General features: G+C 36.2%; 1 protein-coding gene across 2 annotated transcripts; it reads left to right on the forward strand.

Moving 5' to 3' along the window:
• Nucleotides 1-15,397: 15,397 nt before the first annotated feature.
• On the forward strand, nt 15,398-22,639 carry LOC149554051 (uncharacterized). 2 transcript variants are annotated; one of them, XM_089789392.1, is made up of 15 exons: nt 15,398-15,845; nt 16,010-16,075; nt 16,177-16,295; nt 16,383-16,610; nt 16,762-16,845; nt 17,355-17,546; nt 17,859-18,341; nt 19,544-19,889; nt 20,008-20,073; nt 20,195-20,257; nt 20,350-20,415; nt 20,809-20,889; nt 20,991-21,128; nt 21,358-21,671; nt 21,811-22,639. In XM_089789392.1, exons 1-15 carry the CDS (start codon nt 15,548-15,550, stop codon nt 22,411-22,413), a joined length of 3,147 nt encoding a protein of 1,048 aa, XP_089645518.1. In that variant the 5' UTR covers nt 15,398-15,547; the 3' UTR covers nt 22,414-22,639. The 2 variants fall into 2 exon arrangements, with proteins under 2 accessions (XP_089645518.1, XP_089645517.1); XM_089789391.1 differs by having other exon boundaries at nt 17,358-17,546; nt 21,352-21,671.
• The last annotated feature ends 301 nt before the right edge of the window (nt 22,640-22,940 follow it).

Here is a 22,940-nt window from a genome sequence, read left to right on the forward strand (position 1 = left end):
ATTCGCATGTTGAATTTTATGCATGTTCACGCAAACACTCTATGTTTGCGCAAACATAAAACAATTAAATGAAAAATTCGTATATTGAATTTTATGCATGTTCATGCAAACACTCTAACTATGTTTGCGTGAACATAAAACAATTAAATGTTCGCACGAACATATTGAGTTTAAATATTAATATGTTCACGCGAACATATTTTTAATGGTGATTTTGAGATTAAAATTTTATTTTTCCGTGTGAGATCTTGATAAATTTTCTTTTTTTATGTTTATGTGAACACAAATTATTTTACATATTCGTGCAAAGACATTAACTTAAATTTTCAACTGCTGGATTATTTTGCTCATATGTTGGTGCATACATTTGTTCGCATGAACATGTCTAATATGTTTGTGCGAACATAATGTTCGTGCTGTGAAAAAATCATCTATTGCAGTCACTGATTATTAATCTCTTATCACAAATGATTATTAAACTACTGAAAATAAATTCTCAGCTAATATCGAAAAATAACACAACTGCAACTTCACTTATATAATACGGAAAGAAATGAACAACACAATGAACACAATATTTTCGAACAAATTGTCCCTGGAAAAACCCCTAAGGGAAAACCAGTTCTACAGATGAGGAATTATATTAAACTTCAGCAAATCAAGAGATACAAAATTCCTTGCCTTTCACTGGCAGAACTCTGACAACCTCCTAATTTCTCCCGCTGATATTCTCCACTGCTATCCCCACGCTAACACTGCGCCCTTGCTAACACTGCAAGACTGTTTGCTAACATTGCAAACTTTTCTCCAAAACTTCTTCATCCAAATGACCCAATGACCCCTTTTTATACTACTCCTGATGGTAAACCAACGACCAAGATTAAATCAAACCAACGGCTCAGATTAAGAAAACTCGACAGCCAATAATAGAATTGGTTGCAAGGTGTCCAAAAGGGAATCTCTAAAATTAGTAAATAATAACCATTTACTAATTCTTGGCAAGTGGACAAATAGCTATCCAAACCACCCATAAATACAATTGCTATTCATAGATAAGGACGAACAACAAACCAAGCTACCCATAAATACTACTGCTATTTTCGGGTCAGAAATAACAACTGTCCAACTAACAATAATTAACACTCCCTCTTAGCGAGGAAGCTATTTTGCATGACACCCATCTTATCTCTGAAAAAGATAAATTTGGCCTTTCCCAAAGCCTTCATTAGAATGTCTGCTACCTGCTCCTCTGTAGGTATGTACTGTAGCTGAACAACTTTCCTTTGTACACAATCTCTGATGAAGTGATATCTGATATCTATATGTTTAGACCTATCATGAAACACTGAATTCTTAGACAACTTGATGCAACTCTGATTGTCACAATGTATCACAGTAGTCTCAACCTTCTGACCAAACAAGGCTACTAACAACTTCCAAAGCCATATAGCTTCACATGTCGCCATGCTAGCTACTATGTATTCTGCTTTTGTTGAACTTAGAGCCACAGACTTCTGCTTCCTGCTGAACCAATATAAAACTCTTGATCCGAAGCTGAAACAACACCCTGAAGTGCTCCTTTTGTCTGTTGTACTTCCTGCCCAATCTGCATCAATATAGCCTATCAACCTGATACCTTCACCTCGAACATATTTGATCCCATACTCGACTATACCAGGCAAGTAACGTAGCACATTCTTAGCCGCTATCCAATGCATTCTCTTTGGTTCAACCATGAACTGACGAAGAGAGTTAACTGCAAATGCTATATCTGGTCTAGTGTTGACCAAATACATAAGCGAACCAATCAACTGTCTATATAAAGTGGGATCTACATCTTTCTCTTTAGATGTATCTACCTTCCTCCAATTCGTGATCATGGGTGTAGACATGGCTTTGCAATCCTCCATCTCAAATTTCTTCAAGATTTCAATGCAATATTTCCCTTGACCAAGGAAAATCTCCCCATCTGTCTGCCACACTTCCATGCCTAGAAAGTAGTGCATGAGTCCTAAATCCTTCATCTCAAACTCTTCTGCAAGGTTCCTCTTGCAATCCACTATGAGCCCTAGTGAACCTGTAAGAAATAGATTGTCGACATAAAGAACAAGAATGAGAATCTCACCCCTAACCATCAAGTAGTAGAGGTTAGCATCTGCTTCACTCTTCACAAAGCCCATTTTTTGCAAGTATGTATCAATGCGCTCATACCACGCTCTAGGAGCCTGCTTGAGTTCGTACAATGCTTTCTTCAATATGCACACGTGGGTCTCTTTGCTGTGTGCTACAAAGCCTTTTGGTTGTTCTATGTATACCTCCTCCTTCAACTCACCATTAAGGAATGCTGTATCCCATCTGTGCTGCAAGTGAGATTACAGCTCGTATAGAAGTATACCTGGCAACTGGAGCAAATGTCTCCTCATAGTTTATTCCCTCCTTCTGAGAGAACCCCTTTGCCACAAACCTAGCCTTGTATTTCTCGATGCTACCATCTGCACCGTGCTTTATCTTATAGATCCAGCGTGATCCAACTACAACCCTATCTGTTGGTCTAGGTACTACCTCTCACACATCATTCTGCATTATTGAAGAATATTCCTCAACCATAGCATCTCACCATACCTGATGTTCTGCAGCTTCTTGATAGCTAGAAGGCTCACTATCTATCAACTGACTAACTAATGCCACATAGTCATTGAACTTGGCTGGTTGTCTTCACTGTCTAGTACTCTTCCTAGGAGCTCCCACAAACTCCTAAGTATCCCCTTGTGTATCTGGAACCAGATGGTCCCTGTTGCCAACTGTAGAGGATGAAATGTCAACCTCTAAGTCTTCTAGATGCATTTCCTGTTGCACCTGTTGCTCCATACTATGTGAATCTTCACTAACTAAGTCTACACTCGTACTAGTAACTGTACTTGAGCTTTGCTGCCCTTGACTTGGTCTTGGAGCTTCTGTTGGCTGCTCACTCTGATCATCTGCTGGCAAATCTCTAGATCTCTTGAATGCCTTGTCCTCCATGAACTTGACATCCCATCTGACAATAATTCTTTTAGTCCCTAGAATGAAAATCCTGTATGCCTTTGAGGTCTCACTGTACCCAACAAAGTACCCCCTCTCTACAGTTTGATCTAACTTTGTATGTGTATCTCTAGGAATATGACAATATGCCAAACTCCTGAATATCCTGAAGTGACTAACATCTGGCTTCTTCCCTATGAAAGCCTCCTTTGGTGTCATCTTCCCTAGCACCTTGTGTGGAACTCTATTCTGAATGTAGACTGCTGTATTACACGCCTCTGCCCATAAGTAACGGGGCATGTCCTGGTCATGTAGCATAGCTCTTGCTGCCTCCGATATAGAACGGGTCTTCCTCTCAGCAACTCCATTCTGCTGTGGATTGTAAGGAACAGTCCATTCTCTCTTGATTCCTTCTCTGGTGCAGAACTCCTGGAAGACATTTCCTTTGTACTCGCCTCCGTTGTCTGATCGAAGAACCTTTATCTTCTTTCCTGTTGAGTTCTCTGCAAGAGCCTTGAACTCTTGGAATCTACTGAAAACCTCATCCTTAGTCTTCAAGAAGTATATCCAGGTCTTTCTAGAGAAATCATCAATAAAAGTAACATAGTACTCATATCCTCTGAGAGATTTCGTCGACATTGGTCCACAAACATCTAAATGTACTAGATCAAGAACACCCTTAGATCTAGTGTCACTCCTTGGAAAAGATGCTTTCGCAAACTTCCCCAACTCACATCCCTTACATACATCGTCATGCTCTGTGCTCACCTCTGGAACGCCTGTCACAGTCTCACGAAGCAATCTAAGTGCTCCATGATGAATATGGCCCATCCTCCTATGCCATACCTCTCCAAGATCTCTAGGATTACTGTTGCTCATAAGTGCCTTAGGAGTATCAAACTGCAATCTATAAAGGCGACCACTCCTAACTCCAATAGTTATGGGTGATTTTCAATCCTTGTGCTTAATCAACACATGTGTCCCTCTAAAGAGTACATTATACCCCCTATCCTGAAGAACAGATACAGAAATCAAATTCATACATAAGCCTGGCACATAAAACACATCATGAAGTGGAATTATCTTTCCATTCTCCCTCTGAAACTGAACAGTCCCTTTCCCAATAGGGTTGAGTTTGGACAAGTTTCCCATAGAAATCTGAATGTTGGTGTCCTCCTCCTTGTAACTGGAGAAGTACTCTCTAACTCCTGTCATATGAAATGACACCCCACTATCTATATACCAAACACACTGTGAGGTTGAGCTAACCATACAAGCTATGAGTGCAAACTCATCTTCCATTCTACTGGAGAGTTCTTTTGCACTTGCTGAAGCTGCCACCTGCTTCTTACCCTTCTTCCTCTCTGGGCAATCACTGACATAGTGGCCAAACTCGTGACATCCAAAGCGCTTGACCTTAGAAAGGTCCTTCTTCTTCTTTTCACTTTGTGAATTTGATCCTTTGCTAGATCCCTTCTTTGCTTTCCCTTTACCCGCTAGGGCAACGTTCTCTTGTTCCACCTCATTTTTTTGACTCTTTTTGGCCCCATTGACAAGACTTAGTCTAAACTCCTCTTGAGTGAAATCAGTCCATAGTCGATCCCAACTTGGTAAAGTATCTCGTCCACTGACAACTTGAACAAAGACACTCCATTGTTTAGTAAACCCATTTAGGGCTATTCTCACTAGCTCATCATCACTAGGGCTATCTCCAACAGCTGCTAACTCATCCTTGACAAGTCTGAGCCTGGTGAGGTAACTTGTGACGTCTTCTCCCTAATTCATCTGGGTATTCTTTAGCTTCTCTCTGAGAATCAACTTCCTGTTGGTGGTAGCATTTTGGTACAAATTTAGAATGACATCGCACATCTTCTTCGCTGTATCTAGCTCCGAGATATGTGGAACATTATGATCCTTGACACCATCAAGGATAATCCTCCTCGCTTTGGCATCATCCTTCCTATATGCTGCAAGCTGTATTGCATCTGTTGGTACAGGTACACCACTGGTAGCATAATCCTTGATACCATTCTCTTCTAACAATAAAGAAATTCTGGCCTTCCAGACACCAAAATTTGAGGCACCATCCAATCTATCCTGATCTCTCAAACCAGCTGAAGCCATCTCAAGGGTTTAAAGAAATAATAAATCTAAAGAGATCAAAATTTATTTCCTAGGGCAAAACTCTTCTACCCTTAACAATGCTCTGATACCATGTGAAAAAATCAACTATTGCAGTTACTGATTATTAATCTCCTATCACAAATGATTATTAAACTGCTGAAAATAAATTCCCAGCTAATATCAAAAAATAACACAACTGCAACTTCACTTATATAATACGGAAAGAAATGAACAACACAATGAACACAATATTTTCGAACAAATTGTCCCTGGAAAAACCCCTAAGGGAAAACCCCTAAGGGAAAACCAGTTCTACAGATGAGGAATTATATTAAACTTCAGCAAATCAAGAGATACAAAATTTCTTGCCTCTCCCTGGCAGAACTCCAACAACCTCCTAATTTCTCCCACTGATATTCTCCACTGCTATCCCCACGCTAACACTGCGCCCTTGCTAACACTGCAAGATTGTTTGCTAACACTGCAAACTTTTCTCCAAAACTTCTTCATCCAAATGACCCAATGACCCCTTTTTATATTACTCCTGTTGGTAGACCAACGACCGAGATTAAATCAAACCAACGGCTGAGATTAAGGCAACTCGACAGCCAATAATAGAATTGGTTGCAAGGTGTCCAAAAGGGAATCTCTAAAATTAGTAAATAATAACCATTAACTAATTCTTGGCAAGTGGACAAATAGCTGTCCAAAGCACCCATAAATACAACTGCTATTCATAGATAAGGATGAACAGCTGTCCAAGCTACCCATAAATAATACTGCTATTTTCGGGTCAGAAATAACAGCTGTCCAACTAACAATAATTAACACGTGCAAACATAATGTTCGTGCGAACATGTCAAATTACAAATTTTTGGTGTTGTTTTGTGGAAAAAAAAATGAAATTGGCTCTTTTGACCCATAAAATTGAGATTGAATTATCTCCTACTATAAAATAAAAAATGCCAATTTGTGCTACTCGGAGCAAGCTTTCTAACAACTATAGTTGTAATACATATTATATTCATTAAGACTTTCAAATATGAGTTTAACACATTATAGGTTCATTACCGATTGAAAATCAACTAACTTCGACACTTTTGGAAAATTAGTAAATTAGGTCAATTTTTTTTTTAAAAATATCTAGGAAATAGGCTATTGAGATAGCTTTCTATTCAAAAAAATAAAAATTAGATTTATGATAAATTGAGTTCAAGTTATTTGTGTCAAAATGAATGTATGTCTAAATTACAATTGGTGTCACTTCAAAACTTCATAAACTATACAATATTCAACTAAATTGAATCAAACCAAATGTATCCTCTAGATATTGATGTTACAAATCCAACGTCAAAAGAATTACCTCATTATTTTTTCTAGAAAAAAAGTTATGCGTGTCAAATAGACTATCACTCTTTAAAAATATTGAATTTTAACATGTACCACTCTCCAGAGGAGAAGAAAAAATTGACATAAATAAATAAATAAATATATTTATTTATTTATTTTAAATTAAAAAATATGATTACAAAGTAGGAACAGAGTACTACAAATCACTAGTTTATGTCATCTTGAAATTATTCATAGTTTTAAAGATATAGTCAATCGAACATGAGGTTTTTTTCAAAAATATTGATTTCAGTGTCAAAATTGGTCAAAAAGTGGAACCCATTATTGTGGGATCACCCAGAGGCAACCTAGAAATGGTGAAAGAGCTTCTTAAATTTATTCCACTAATAAAGGTCGAGCTTAAGAATTATGTAGGGGTAGCAGATGTGCTGGGTCAAATTTCTAACAAAGCAACAAGTGGAGGCCACGTGCAAGTTATTGAATGTCTTCTTGAGAAGGGAGCCCATCCGTTGAAGGAATGCGACAGGGACGACAAAATAGCTCTCAATTTCGTCGCTGAAGCAGATGGTGAAAATGTCATGTCAATAGCTGAATTAATTTTGAAGAAGTGCGAATTAGGAAAACAAAAAAGCTTGCTTCTATTTGCTTCTTCAGTTGGAAACGGTTTACCCATTTCTTCTTTGTTAGAAGATTATCTTTAAAAGGAAAAAAGAAAAATAGGTGAAACACTAGTGGTAGCAAATTCGCTAAGAGTGGCGGCAACATTGGGCGATGTCGATATGACAATGGAATGCCTCACTAGGGGCGCAAATATTGCTCTTCTTCATGGTGAACAATGGAGAGCCTCTCTATCAAAAGAAGAAGAAAAGTCGAATGTCCATGACGGTACGTTCCCTTGTAACTTTTCTATTTGCTTCTTTTACCTATCAAACAAATGAGTGTGTAGCTGAATTTTTTGCTTTTTTGTGAGTGTGATGTTTAAGGGAGTCTGATTTTAACGAAATTCAAAAATGATGGACATAGTTTCTTGATAAATTTGTTTTTACATATTTCTAAGAAAAATAAAGACTATTGTCAACTAAGGAATCGACAAACTAGCTCTAGAGGATAATTTTGGTACTTGTTATTATTTGGACTTTGTAATTATCTAGATTTTTCAATAATAGTAGACACACACGAATTCTCAGGGAAAATTTTGCTAACATTTTCATGGGGCAGGAAGAAGTAACTTTGCTATTGGTCTGGCTGCACTGTTTTTAAATCCTTTTGTGAAATCCCCTGTTACTATGGGAATCTCAGGCGAATGGGAAATGGGCAAGTCCAGTGTTATGCTCTAGGTAATCATCATCATCATCATCCAAGGACATTTACCTCATATTATTAAATCTCTTATTAAGATGATTCATTGTGCCTTTCAGACAGAGATCAACCTCCTCAAGGCGGCAGCACAATTAGCAGTCAAAAGTTCATTTCAAGGAAACAAGTTGCTTGGAGAAGAAGGATCCAAATTATCAGTCACTGGGCAAGGCATGTGTAGGAAAATATAAAATGCATTGGAGAGGTTAGATGTTGAAAAGGGTGATGGCCCTCGTATGATCAAAATCATTGGAATGTCCCTAAATTGATTAAAGAACTTCATGTTAAAGGTAGACGCAATTACTCATGACTTTTGTTTTAAGATAATATTGTCAATTGTCATATAGTTCTTGATAAGGAATATTTATGAAAAGTCTTTGACTATAATACTGTTGACTCATTAAGATTTTGTTTTTGTTTTCCTCTCAGAAAAAATAGGTTTATGTAACAAAATGCAAGGAAATAGAAGAAGACAAAAACAAACAAACAGCTCAGCAAGAAGGCTTGGTAAAATAGTCGGTTACTTATCGAATTATAATATTTATACTTTTAAGCACTCGTGTTAAAACATTGGAAGGGAAAAAGTTATTTCATCTATTTATAATATTTATACTTCTTTATTATTATCATATTTTTTAAAAAATTAAATTTATAATATTTATACTTCTTTATTATTATCATATTTTTTAGAAAATTAAATTTATATAAAACATTACTTAGATTCAATGAGTATTAAGTGTTCTATTTATTCTTGTTAGAGATGGGTTCAAATGAACTACTATTCATGTAACATAAGTTGATGATTTTGATTCAAAAACTATATAGTTGAATATGATAGCAATATCACAATTTGACTTGCTATGGAAAATATCTCCTAACATTGTAAGTGTTTGATTTCTTCTTTGGAAGTAGCTTTTTTTTTTTTTGGATATTTCTCTAATTTGTAGTCTCCTCATTTAATTTTTTTAATCACATATGAAAAAAAAACATAAATAGAAGACTCGTTCTAAAGAAATTTTATTATTTTCTTTTCAATTTAAAGTAAGTTAATGATAGATGAAAGTTAAAATTCAACTAAAGTTAATTGAATAAACATATCAAAGCTATTAGAAGATTTGTGAACGAAACTTTCTCATTGATATCCTAAATTAAAAGTGATTACATTGTATGAATTGTAGCAGGTTACTGATCCCAAGAATTGCACAATGTTGGTCAAGTTCAATGAATTTTGCTTGAAGTTGCGCCAATTTTGGAGTTACCTCCGACATCTCTAGGAGGAATCTCAACACAAAATGCACCAAAGACAAAAAAAAGTCAAACATGATTTTTTTCAGATTCATAAAAATACAGTGAAATTTTCTCAAATAATTTGTTGTTTTAGATCAAAAAATATACAGATCATAAAGATCAAATGCTAAAAGTTTCAAAAAATTTCATTGTGTTTTAATTTTTTTAAAATTTAGTCAGTGGTGCAATTTGTAGGGAGGATAGCCGCATTCGTAAAATATTGAAGCATGTACAATTTGACAAACTACCTCAAAGATAAGTGGTCTTGTTCAATGATATGTCGATCGAGGGATGTGGGAAGGATTTGGAAGCTTTCAATGAAATGTAATTCTCAGATGTAAAGCCAGACTCTGCAATATTTGCTAGCATACTCCCTGCCTACGCTAGAATGTGAGCTTTGGACATTCATTACAAGATCAAGGATAGGATTTGGCTAGATATTGGCACTACAACTACCCTGATAAACAAGGCATCTGAATGATTCGACAAAAACTAGAATTCCTCAAAGCACGTTGTTCTAATAGAAAATAAAACATTGTGGTTGTAGGATACTAACAAAATTGGCTTGTTCAAATGGCGTTAAATAATTTCTAAGCCTAGCCAAATTTGGAGGATGATTGTGGAGGTTGAAGAACGTAGTCTAAATGTGTAAACGTCATAGTTTTCTTTAAGAACATTCTTCTTATATTGTTACATCCATGTCAGTTTAAGTGAGGGCATGAAAGGAGTTGATCCTGCTTAGCTAGAATGGTCTCTTAAAACCCAACTATAAGTAGAAAATTAGGTGAGTCCACATTATGGTGATATATGAATGTTTTCTATGTGTGATCATATTTTTTATTATAATTGATTCTTGGCTATTGTGGTTGGGAATTTCATTTTGCTATGTGTTACTACTATATTTATTGGTAACAAATTCAAATCTATTTTAATAGCTAAATTATATGTTTAAACTATTGAACTTTTTAGTTTTAATACTTTGTTGAATTTATTTTTTAAAATTAAATATACATAATTCAATAAGATTTATGCAAAAAAATTTAAATTTTTTTTTACTATTATTTAGATGCAAATACAAGTGCAACAATAGAAAGGAAATATAAAATATTAAAATTTTAAATCATAGTTCTTAGGAGGTATTTTTTGTTTTGTGTTTCTATAATGTGCTAAATTATGATGTTATCATTATTCAATTATGTAAGATTAATTTAAATCTACTAAGATCTACATTGACACAAACTCATCTCTCATGAAAATCAATAATGCATATAACACTCATAGCATACAAGGTAATGATCATAGAATTGAATTAATAGTAGGGGAGGGTTGTCTCTTAATCTTACTATTTAATTGATGAGCTAAATGGTTTATAAGGCACAACACTTGTTAAATATTTCGCAAAGGTGAATTGAAGATTACCTCACCTTTATTTAGCTATTTTGGAAACTTTGTTAAAACAACATGCTTATTTGGTATCATATTTGGTGATGTAGCCTTGAAACCTAAGTTATAAGTAAAGGACTTGTCAAATAAGGTGTTGTAAAAATTGGGAGTGATCTAGAATTTTCACATAGGATTTTGAGAAACACAAAGTTAGAGTTCTCAATAAAAAGGTCATTGCTCCTATAGACACTATATTAATTGGTTCAATGGAAAATTTTATATGTCATACACATCTAGAAGGTGGTAAGTCCAAATCCTCTAGAATACTTTTAGAAAGTCTTCATATTTTCTCAAGTGTTTGTAATGGCCTATGTTGAAGGTCTTAATATATAAATAGTTTGCAAAGCTTATTATTTCAATAGTTGATAATCTAGGGTTATCTATAAAATGATCCCTAATATTCAATTATTTTGCATCTCTAATATAATGTCAAGTTTAAATCTTATATGCTATTATAAAAATACCTTGTGAAATCAAAACTATACAAAAAATCTTAAAATATGAAAACCATGACAACAAAAGTTTTAAATATATATCAAAACAAAAGATAGAAGTCTATGGCTTAAAGAGTCTATATCACTTGACCTTCCTTTGTGGGCTAAGATGAAGAAGATGCATAATATGATACTAAGTTGAGGTAGCATTTATGACTATAATGCACCTATAAAAATGTTGGACACTATTTTATATTCAATGATTCGAAATAGAAAATGAAACACTACTTTTGAATATAGAAACAATATATTGTTAAAATTTTCATGAAGACAAGTCTTATTTACTGCTACCTTAAAGTTTGGATCACTTAAAACATGAGTTTTATAATGATAGGCATATGTGGTAGAAACAATGTAAACTCTATGAGGATATTGGCAATACTGAGGTTTATGAAAGTGAAAGAATGCATAGATTAAAAGTACAAGAATTATCTATTGGTGGACTAGAAAATTAGTTAGTAATGAAAAAACTACAAATATCTTTTGGTAAAGGGTAAGTGGGTGAATGTTACTAGGTATAGGAAGTTGTCTTGTATTAGAATTACTATAATTATTTCATCATGTTTTACAAGGTTCTACTTCATATTTGTTTGGAAAATTAAAAAACTTGAAGGAATATGATCTCTCTTCAAATTCATTGTTGATAAAATTCAATGTTTCACAAGGTTCCACTCTATATTTTCTTGGAAAATTAAAAAACTTGAAGGAATTTGATCTCTCTTCAAACTCATTGTTAATAAAATTCAGCATTTCAAAAAATCAAAAAATGCTTCACTATTTGAATTCATTTTAAACCAACTCATACGATAATTCTCAATACAAATTTCAAGATTTCTTATGATTAACATGTTCCTCAAATAAAACTTCATGTTCAATTGTGGTTGAAAGTCGATACCAATTCTTTGTGCATGTATTATTATCCTTTTGGATTTCACACTGAGATTTTGGTGAAGTGGTTATTTTTATGGAGAATTATTTTTCCCCTCTCAATAGATTTTAACATTAAAAAATGTAGCAACAAGAGATTGTTAAGGAAAGTGATGAATTTGATGAATCCAACTTTCTTGGCAAATATGGTATCATAGCCAATTCCAAGATTCATTTAGTGGTATTTTTCAAAATTCTTTGGAGTGTTGAAGATGCAATATGTTTGCAAAAGGAGCTTATGCAAGTAATATCAGCTAGCGTGTTGATTTAATTGGTGTTATTGGGAAGAGTACTCATTGTGACAGTACAATCAAGTGTAAGAAATATTTTGCTAAAAAATTCTTGTTTGTTTTCTCTTAATTTTTCTTGGTGACTGAATCAAATAAGTTAGATGGTATTAATTATGTTAATTGGAAGACTCTAATCCAAGGACATAATGTTTGGGCCATTGCAAATGGCAAAGAGGCCAAGCCTTTTTCACCTACAACACCATCAGCTATTGTCTAAGATTAGAAGAAAAGTGAATTTAAAAAAATATATAAATTCATAAACTTTAGAGAAAACTTAAATATTTGAAAAATAACTTGATGTGATGGGCTGTTAGTTGGCCCAATTAATTGATTACATGCATTCAACTAACGCAATAGTATCCTGCCTACAGCAGGAACAAATAATTGAACTTTGCACGGGATTATGGCGAAGGGAACAGTGATCGGTAACATCAAACTAGACGAGCTGGAAAATTTTACACCAGCTAACTGATCAGTAAACATGTACCGGTGTCAGGTAGCATGTCAGCAAGTACGTCCACATTTAAATGTTTGTGATTAAGCATTAGTCGGAAGTTGGGAGCTGCCGGCATATGACAATGACGATTCCGGGCGGTTTTCAACCTAACCCATATAGTAGGCTATCAGCCAATTAATCAGTGGCCTCGCTTTTACTTTTACCAAGCTACTTCACTTGTCAGAAATGGTAAACTTCGCAGTAAAAACTCCCACAGACTAATAATTCTTTGGTCTTGTTTTCGTTGCGTTACTCTCTGCAACTTTTTTGGGGGGTTGTTCCAGTAAAAGTCAGTCACTTCTCCGTAGAGGAATAGAGTTGCGCATTTACCATTGGCGGTGGACGTAGTGTAGTTTGCGGTGTTCTGGGTTTGATAAAGAAGGTGTGAAAATGTCTATGAATATGGTCTTCAACAAGCTGGAAAGGAGCAGCCGAACTCCACCAGGATGGCGTTTGACAACTGTGGAAGAAGTGAGAGATAATTTGGAGTCAATAAAGCGGGATAATATTTTAGAAGTTCGGGACAGAGTTCGTCTACTTGATGGCTGGATGGGAGGCTCTGCTTACGGCTTCAATGTGGAGGAGGGTTTCAGAAGCTGTCTTGGATACATGTTACTCATTCAGACACAAGCTTCCCGAAAATTTCACGCAGGTATGGTAGATTTGCAGATTTGTTAAGAAATTATTTATAAATCACCATTATTCAATAATAAGATAGCACCAAATTGCTTTGTTTTTATTTCTACTGCTTCGCTTTTCTCCAATTCTTTTGGCTTGATTAACTTGAATATAAAGTAGTTGAATACAGATGACAAAATATGTTCACTGAAAATTTCAAAGCTTTTCTAAACATTAGAGGAACGATCTTATATTATCCGCAGAAGATGAGAGAAAGGCAGTCCCATATTCAGAGCTTCCTGAACTGAGCAAGGAGGCAAGGAATGATGCGCTTCTCTTATGCTCCGAAGACTACAATGAGGAAGTCCTTCATTGGTTGGTCGGATGCAAGATAGAAGATCACGCTGAAACAAGAGCGGCAAGCGAAGTAGTAGGTGCAATCGCCAGAGAGTGGCAGAGTTTGCATGCAAAGAGCAGATCTCTCTCTTCTTTGGAAATCCCTGGCATCGAACAGTCTCTGAAAGCCTTGGTAGCCCACACCGAAGAGTCTTGGAGAGCTTTGCTAGTCAAATATCAAAACTCACCGCAAGAAGAGATTATAGGTAAGATTGTTAAAAAACTCACCCGCGAGAGCAATCTGACAGAGTACTCGGAGATGTTTCGAGAATTTGGAGGGGAAGTCGTTCCTGAAACAGTCTGGTTTGTTGTGGTTGAAATCATGACTTGGCAAACATTCTATATTCTGTGTCCCGTTTTGAATCATTATGAGTCCGCATTTGATCGTCATTTGGTGAGCCATACTGGTCCATTTTATCAATTCTTTCTCGATAACGCCAAAGTTATTATAGGAGAAATCCGAAAAGATTTATCGGAGGGCTTCAGAGCAGCGGCAAAAGAGGCAAATGGCGATTTCAAGCAGTTTGATGAGATTTTACGTGAGAAATGGTTCCCACTGCTCAACTGTAAAGGCAAGCTTGATGTTTTGAGCATCCGTCTTCTTTGGGCGGCAAAGAACGGCGATTTGAATATGGTAAAAGAGCTCCTACAGGGTGGCGTACAGCCCTCTGCAACAGATAACGGGAATATAAGGAAGTGGACTCCTCTGCATTATGCTGCTTACAATGACGACAAGAGAATGTGTACGCTCCTCATTCGCCACAACGCAAGTTTGACAGCCAGAGATACTGATGGTCAGACTCCGCTTCACTATGCAATGCTTGGACGGGGTGAGGTCGTTCGTGTTCTACTCTCAGCAGAAGGAGAGGACAGTATTGAAGGAGGCGTTGGCTTGCTGGAAGTCGAGGATAAACACGGAGAGACGCCTCTGAGATTGGCTATTCGACTGTGCAAAGTGAAAATGGTGCCGTGGATGCTGTCACTGTCCATCCTGCAACCGGAATCTTATCTTGGGGAGTTGAAAGATCTCTCAGTGTATCTACGCGAGAGTTCCCGAATGGGGTATGTGGATCTGGTTCAGAAGCTGCTGGATGGAGGAGCCGATCCTTTTCAAGGAGACTTCTACGAAGAAAAGACTGCACTTCACTACGCTGCCGAGGGTGAAGAGCAGGACGTGGCATTGCAAATTATTGAAAAACTGCTGCTTGAGAAGAAACGAGGAAGTCCAAACTGGGATAAAATATTAGTGGGTGATAAATACGGAAGAAACGCGCTTCATGTCGCAGCTTTCCTTGGACGGAGAGAGCTTTGCAAGAAGCTTTTAGAGAATAAGAGAGATCTGATAGATTGCAACGATCGCGATGGACAGAGTGCGATACATTATGCAGCAGCTGGACCTCACGACGATAGCGCTGTTTTAAGAGTTTTAATATATTCAAGTAGAGAAGCCAGAAAGATTGCAGCCAAAGATTACAGCCAAACAACCCCTTTGCACGTGGCTGCTGCTAGAGGCAACCTAGAAATGGTGAAAGGTCTTCTTAGATTTATTCCACTAATAAAGGTCGAGCTTGAGAATTATGTAGGGGCAGCAGATGTGCTGGGTCAAACTGCTCTGCACAAAGCAGCAAGTGGAGGCCACGTGCAAGTTGTTGAATGTCTTCTTGAGAAGGGAGCCCATCCGTTGAAGGAACGCGACAGCGACGGCAAAACAGCTCTCGATTTCGCGGCTGAAGCGGACGGTGAAAATGCTGAATTACTTCTGGACAAGTGCGAATCAGGAAAACAAAAAAGCTTGCTTTTTATTTGCTTCTTCAGTTGGAAACGGTTTACCCATTTCTTCTCGGCTAGAACAATATCTGAAAGAGGAAAAAATTAAAATAGGTGAAACACCAGGGGCAGAGAATTCGCTTAGAGTGGCGGCAACATTGGGCGATGTAGATATGACAATGGAGTGCGTCACCAGGGGCGCTAAGATTGCTCTCCTTCGCGACAAAAAATGGAGAGACTCTCTCTCAAATGAAGAAGAAAATAATGTCCAAGATGGTACGTTCCCTTAAACCTTCTCAATTTGCTTCTTTCCCCTATCAAACAAATGATTGTGTAGCTGAGAATATGTTTTTGGTGGGTGGGGGGGCGCAGAGGTTTCTGATTTAAACCGGATTCGAAAATGATGAGCATAGTTTCTCTGATAAATTGTTTTTACACAGTTCGAAGCAAAATAAAGACTATTTTCGACCAAGGAACCGACAAACCTGCTCTGGAGGATAATCTTGGTACTTGTTATTATCTGGACTCAGTAATTATCTAGATTTTCAATAACAGAAGGCACGCACGAATTCTCAGGGAAAAAAATGCTAACATTTTCATGGGGCAGGACGAAGTACCTTTGCTATTGGTCTGGCTGCACTGTTTTTAAATCCTTCTGTGAAGTCCCCTGTTACTGTGGGAATCTCAGGCGAATGGGGAATGGGCAAGTCCAGTGTCATGCTCCAGGTAATCATCATCATCATCTTCATCCAATGACATTTACCTCATATTATTAGATCTGTACTTATTAAGATGATTCATTGTGCCTTTCAGACAGAGATCAATCTCCTCAAGGCGGCAGCGCAATTAGCATTCAAAAGTTCATTTCAAGAAAACAAGTTGCTTGGAGCAGAAGGATCCAAATTATCTGTCTCTGGGCAGGGAAAGCGTACGAAAATAGCAAATTCATTAAAGAGGTTGGATGCTGAAAAGAGGGATGGCCCTCCTATAATCCAAATCATTGGAATGTCCCTCAATCGATTCAAGACCTTCGCATCAAAGGTGGACGCAATTGATCATGATTTCTTGTTTAATATTGTCAATTGTTATATAAATCTTAATAAGGAATATTAATGAATAGTCTTTGACTATAATGACTCATTAAGATTTTTTTTTTACCTTTCACATATTGATATTAAATTGGAGAAAATAGGTATATGTAAGAAAATGCACCAAAATAGAAGAAGACACAAACAAACAATCAAATCAGCAAGCAGTCTTGGGAAAACAATGGGAGGTAAATAAGTTACTTGATCTATTTATAATATTTATACTGCAAGTACTCATGGCAAAATAGTCTAGGTGAATAAGTTATTTCATCTATTTATAATATTTACACTTCATCATTATTATCATATTTTAAAAAAAATTTAATTTATAAATAATATTACTTAGATTTAATGAGTCATAAATGTTTTTATTTATTCTGGTTGAAATGATCCACTGCTCATATAACATGAATCAATGATATATATCCTACTTAACTTTAGACCTTTTTTTTATAGATATTTCTCTAATTTGTAGTCTCCTCATTTAATTTTTTTTTACATATTAGAAAAATAACACGAACAAAAGATTTCTTAAAATTTTTATTATTTTATTTTCAATTTAAAGCTAACGAAGATGAAAGTTAAAATTCAAATAAAGTTAATTGAATAAAGATATCAAAGGTATTAAAGGATTTATGAACCATACTTTCTTCATTGATATCTTAAATTGAAAGTGACTACATTGTATGAATTGCAGCAGGTGACTGATCCGAAGAATTGCGCAAGGCTGGACAAGTTCAATGACTTTTGCTTGAGGTTGCTCCGAGATCTGTGGGAGGAATCTGCACCTTTCGACTTGCCCAAATTTAATGACTTTTTAGGAAACAAATATCAACCTGAATATCATAAAATGTTCAAGTCCTTGGCCGTCATTGACAGGCATTATTTGGTAAGCAAGACTTACAAATTTTTTATTTGTCTGTTAATTTTTTTATCCAACTCATTCACGCAAGTGGGCTGTCCACATTCTGATGATTCTATATCGTTGTGCAATTTTTTAAAAGTTTGATAAGAGTGCGAATTCCAAACTAATTAGTACTGTAGTAGAGAGCTTGACCTACGTTACATAGATATTCTAAAATGTTTACTATTTTAACCATTAAAATTTATGAGTTCCTTTCGAAATGATAAAAACCATCTTCATTCCTATGCAATTTTTAACTTATGAATTCCTATTTGTTATGGTTTTGGTGAGATTCAGTTTGAAGAAGAGGAAGAAAATCAAACGGGTGAGGAATACTCGTTGCAGGGGAGAACTCCTTCCATTTTGACTGTACAGTACAATGCTTGGCATTACAGGAATGAAACTGAGGCATGGGCTGGTCTCGCGGTTGAAATCACAAAAGAACTGGAAGCAACCATGACTGTTGCGCACAAATTGAGGACTAGCTGGATATATAATTGGAGAAACCGCAAAAATAGCATCTGTTTTGGAGTGATCCTCCCATTCTTTCTCGCACTAATGGTGGCTATCTGGTTCAGTACCATTGTATGGTTTGTATTTGATACAGGGGAACATAAAGCTCTAAAAAAGTTCAAGTATGGAGGTCTACCGGCATCAATGATTGTAGCTGCTTGGGGTTTGGGAAAGTCGGTAATCTCTTTTGTCAAACCGATCAGTTCTCAAGTGATGGACTATATATGTCTGCCAGACCATAGCCAAAAGCTTGGCTACCATCAACAGGTTATTGATGATATCAAATTTTTGAAAGAAAATCTATATTATAAATGTTCCTTGAAGTGGGAGGTGTTTTCTTTTATATGGTGTTGCATTACATGGAGTTGGGATTGTGAAAAATCAAACTATTGCAGTCACTGATTATTAATCTCCTATCACAAATGATTATTAAACTGCTGAAAATAAATTTCCAGCTAATATCGAAAAATAACACAACTGCAACTTCACTTAAAATACGGAAAGAAATGCGCAACAGAATCAACACAATATTTTCGGACAAATTGTCCCTGGAAAAACCCCTAAGGGAAAACCAGTTCTACAGATGAGAAATTATATTAAACTTCAGCAAATCAAGAGATACAAAATTCCTTGCCTCTCACTGGCAGAACTCCGACAACCTCCTAATTTCTCCTGCTGATATTCCTCACTGCTATCCCTGCGCTAACACTGCGCCCTTGCTAACACTGCAAGACTGTTTGCTAACACTGCAAACTGCTTCACGAAAGCTTCTTCCTGTGCCTTTGCTAACACTGCAAGACTGTTTGCTAACACTGCAAACTGCTTCACGATAGCTTCTTCTTGTGCCCTTGCTAACACTGCAAGACTGTTTGCTAACACTGCAAACTGTTTCACCAAAGCTTCTCCGCTAACCTTGCAAAGCTTCCTGCCTTACTCTCCAAATGCCCCCTAGACCCTTTTTTATACTACTCTCGTTGGTAAACCAACGACCGAGATTAAATCAAACCAACGGCTAAGATTAAGACAACTCAACAGCCAATAATAGAATTGGTTGCAAGGTGTCCAAAAGAGAATCTCTAAAATTAGTAAATAATAACCATTTACTAATTTTTGGCAAGTGGACAAACAGCTGTCCAAACCACCCATAAATACAACCGCTATTCATAGATAAGGACGAACAGCTGTCCAAGCTACCCATAAATAGTGCTGCTATTTCCAGGTCAGAAATAACAGCTGTCCAACTAACAATAATTAACAGGAATGAGAACAATGTTCCAGGAACAAAGATTCGAAAGATGCCCCTGCTTTTGGTAATAATCTTAGGATGATTGTCTTCGTCGACGATCTTGACCGTTGTGAAGAAAATGTGATTCTGCAGTTATAACCTTAAGGAAACCCAACTATTTGTAGTTGCTATAATTATCAAATATTGGTCTGTAGTTTCCTAAATTTCATTTGTCAATTAACAGGTATTATCAGCAGTAAATCTGGTTTTGGCCACGTGTGAGATTAACGTTATATTGAGCATGGAAAATAGCATGATCCAAAGGGCAATACTAAGTAAGTACGGGAACAACAATAGCAAAGATGATAAATCCAATGAGGAGTTAGCAGATAAATATTTAAGGAAGATTGTTCAACTGCCACTACAGCTACCAGACCCCAGCGACTCAGAGTCGAAAGAATTTTTGAGAAGGCAGTTAGGTATGTGGGATAGTATAGAAGGGTCTACAGAAAATAACATTGCTCATGATCATGGTAAAGTGAATCCAAAGTTGGAGATTGTAACTCCAACTCTAAAAAATTTTACTCGAGGTGAATATCTCTAACTCTATATAAGTAGGATCAATCAAATATTATATTTGCACCACTTTCATAGATGATTTTTTTTTTCTTTTAAATTAATGTTGTTTTATTTGCACCACTTTAACAGATAAAGGGAGAAAGGAATATTTTCAAAAATCTGTAGCTGAATTAGAAAAATTCTTCTCCTCTTCAGGTGAAGTTTTTAAAGATGCCGTCCTTTCAAGATGAATAGAAAATTGAAGAGTAATAGTCTTACCATTATCGTACAGTGCAGTGTGATAATATTGACCTGAGAATGTTGCCTCCTTGAACAGCTACTCATGCAGCCCAACAGGGCATGGAGCAAACGGAAGAGCGAGAAATAATTGAGAAAACAGGTCAATATATAATCCAAATACGAAATGGTTTGTTTAATGTACGACTGCGAAATTCACATGATTCCGTTCTCATTCAACATGATTAATTGCAGAAGGCTCCGAAGTTGAAGAAGGAACGATTGACAATCATGACACACCCGCCACTGAACAACCACAAGGTAGAGATTTCAAGATTCATAAGCTGGTTATATTATTGTATTGGTATTTTTTATACGAGTTTCCCAATTCAGACCACATATATTATAAATTTTAATTTTTGCCTACATAATCATGCCCTACAATGACAATTAATCTACATAGGCCCAAGCAGCTGGTAATAAAATAAATATACAGTAGAAAACAAAACAACAATGACAAATTGCTTACAACAGCCACTTGATAAAGTATATAGAGAAGCTTCGTAATCATCTCATGTATCTACAATTCATCCTATTTTTTTATTAGCTTTGTTCAATGTATAATTCAAGGACACACAAAATTTTAATGATGATTAATGCAATGTGCGATCCGATAATACATAAGCCGTTTTCGTTCAAAATGTTTGTTAGCAGATGGCTCCGAAATTAAAGAAGCAACGATTGAGATACCTCTACCAAGTGGCATGGAACAGCCAGTAGAAAAAGATAGAACAGGTGAATATATCATTCAAATATACATGCAAATTTTGGTGATGAGTTGATCAATGTATGATCACAATTAATAATCCGTTCTCATTTGAAATGATTGTTTGCAGAGGGGACATCTCGGATCACACAAATGTTCAGTTATGTTTGTGCATTTCTGTGTTTGTGCAATGCAAGATCAGACAAAAAGAAAGATGCAACAACCAAAGGAGATGAACAAGATGACACAAACGAAAGAGATAAACAAGGTGCGTGTGACAAATTAAATAGGCTGGTTCTATTATTATATTATTTTTGTTTCTTATGCATTTCTTAATCCAGAACAGATGTAATTTTCTTTATAAAAAGCATGTGTAGCATATTTTAATCTACATCTACACAATAATGCCCTTGTGCTGCTAATGAACGTCTCTTTATTTAAAAAATTACAAGAAAAATAATAGAAGATTTACAATAACAGCTTGACTTTAGTTGCAGGTGATCAACAACAACGACAAGGCAAGAAGGGCAAGAGAAGTCTTATGGATGATCTATCCTCCATAATAAGTGCAATGCTCGTCCCAAAGTATAGCGCAGGAGAAAGAAATGCTTTCAACTTTCTTCGTACTCGGTGCACGGGGAGTAGAAAACTTCCGCGAGAGTGGAAATGTTTGATGGCATACCATCGGCTAGCATGGAACATTTTTTCTCTAACCCCGAAAGTTAACAGAGTGGAAGGATGGCAGGTTCAACTTATTGTATGGATTTTCGTCTGTTGGGAATGGAGGGACCTCATAACAATTCTTATAGAAGTAAGTTAGCTTCTCAATTCTTTTCTATCCTACATTAGTGGTGTTCGCTTGAACCAACAACGGTTGTTAGTCTATTTCTGCGGGCATAAATTTTTACCTCTTATAACCAAAACTAAAGTATCTTTGTACCTATTTGCAGAAATGGAACAAACTTGAAGTTTTACGAAATTGGAAATTAAAGGAGGGGCCTTCTCTGGGAGAGATTGTTGAGCATTATATCAATGAGAAGTGGCCAGCTGACCAGAAGAGCACCACAAAAGAGGAGGATATTGCTGCTGCTGCCATTGGCCGCCTCAGCAGTAGTACAGAAGAAGTGGAGAAGATAAGTGACATCTTGCCAGTGGGAGATGATTATCTCAGAGAAATGTTAATGAAGATTTTAAAAGAGCAGGAGGATATGAGGGAAGCTCTAAGAAAGAATTTGAAAGAGCAGGAGGAAATGAGGGAAGATCTACGAAAGAATTTGAAAGATCAGGAGAATACACTGGAAATGATCAAAAAGAAAGTTTTCCAAAAGGAAGAAGACAATGTAGAAGGAGAAGAAAGCTCAGTGCTGCACTTGGCGTACAAAAAGGCTGAAAAGAAGACGAAGAAGAAAAAGAAGAAGCGAGAAGAATGGAATAGGCTGAGAAATACTCTGCGCCGCTGCGATGTGAAAATGGACGCCATTCAAGCCTTCCAAAAATTTAGGTTCTTTTGCCAGCCTGGACATCTTCCATGGCCATTGCCCAAACAAGACTGATATGATAAATGAATTGTGCATACATGCAAGTGACTAGTGTATGGTCAAACACTAAACTCTGAAGGGAGAACGACTTGATTGAAGTAATGAAGATTAGGAGATGATAAATCATTTTCCAATATTTAGTTGTATTTTCTGACTGGATCTTTCAAAGGACGGCTACTTGTGGGTATTTTCTGTACAGGTAAGCTCTTTAGTGAAATAAATGTGGAGAATTTGTATGTCATTACTTACATATGTGGATAGTATTTTGAGGCGTTGTCTATGCAGGGGTGAAAATGTATTTTTACTAATTAATTTTAAAATTATCAATAACAGTTGTATGAATTTTAATTTATTAAAAAATGCAAACAAATTAGTTATGCAGTGTATTTTAGCGCCTCCATTCCCAAAACTGTATCACTACGCTTTTCTTTATTGTCTGCAATATAAGAAATAATTATAACAATTTGTCAAGCATTCACTCCAAATTCATGGCTGCCAGCCTGTGAATAGCAGAAATCAGCGTTTATGTAATTTTAGCTTAG

Source organism: Cupressus sempervirens, chromosome 6, assembly GCF_028749045.1.
Source record: "Cupressus sempervirens isolate cs-2001-9-10 chromosome 6, ASM2874904v1, whole genome shotgun sequence".
NCBI classification, from domain to species: domain Eukaryota; kingdom Viridiplantae; phylum Streptophyta; class Pinopsida; order Cupressales; family Cupressaceae; genus Cupressus; species Cupressus sempervirens.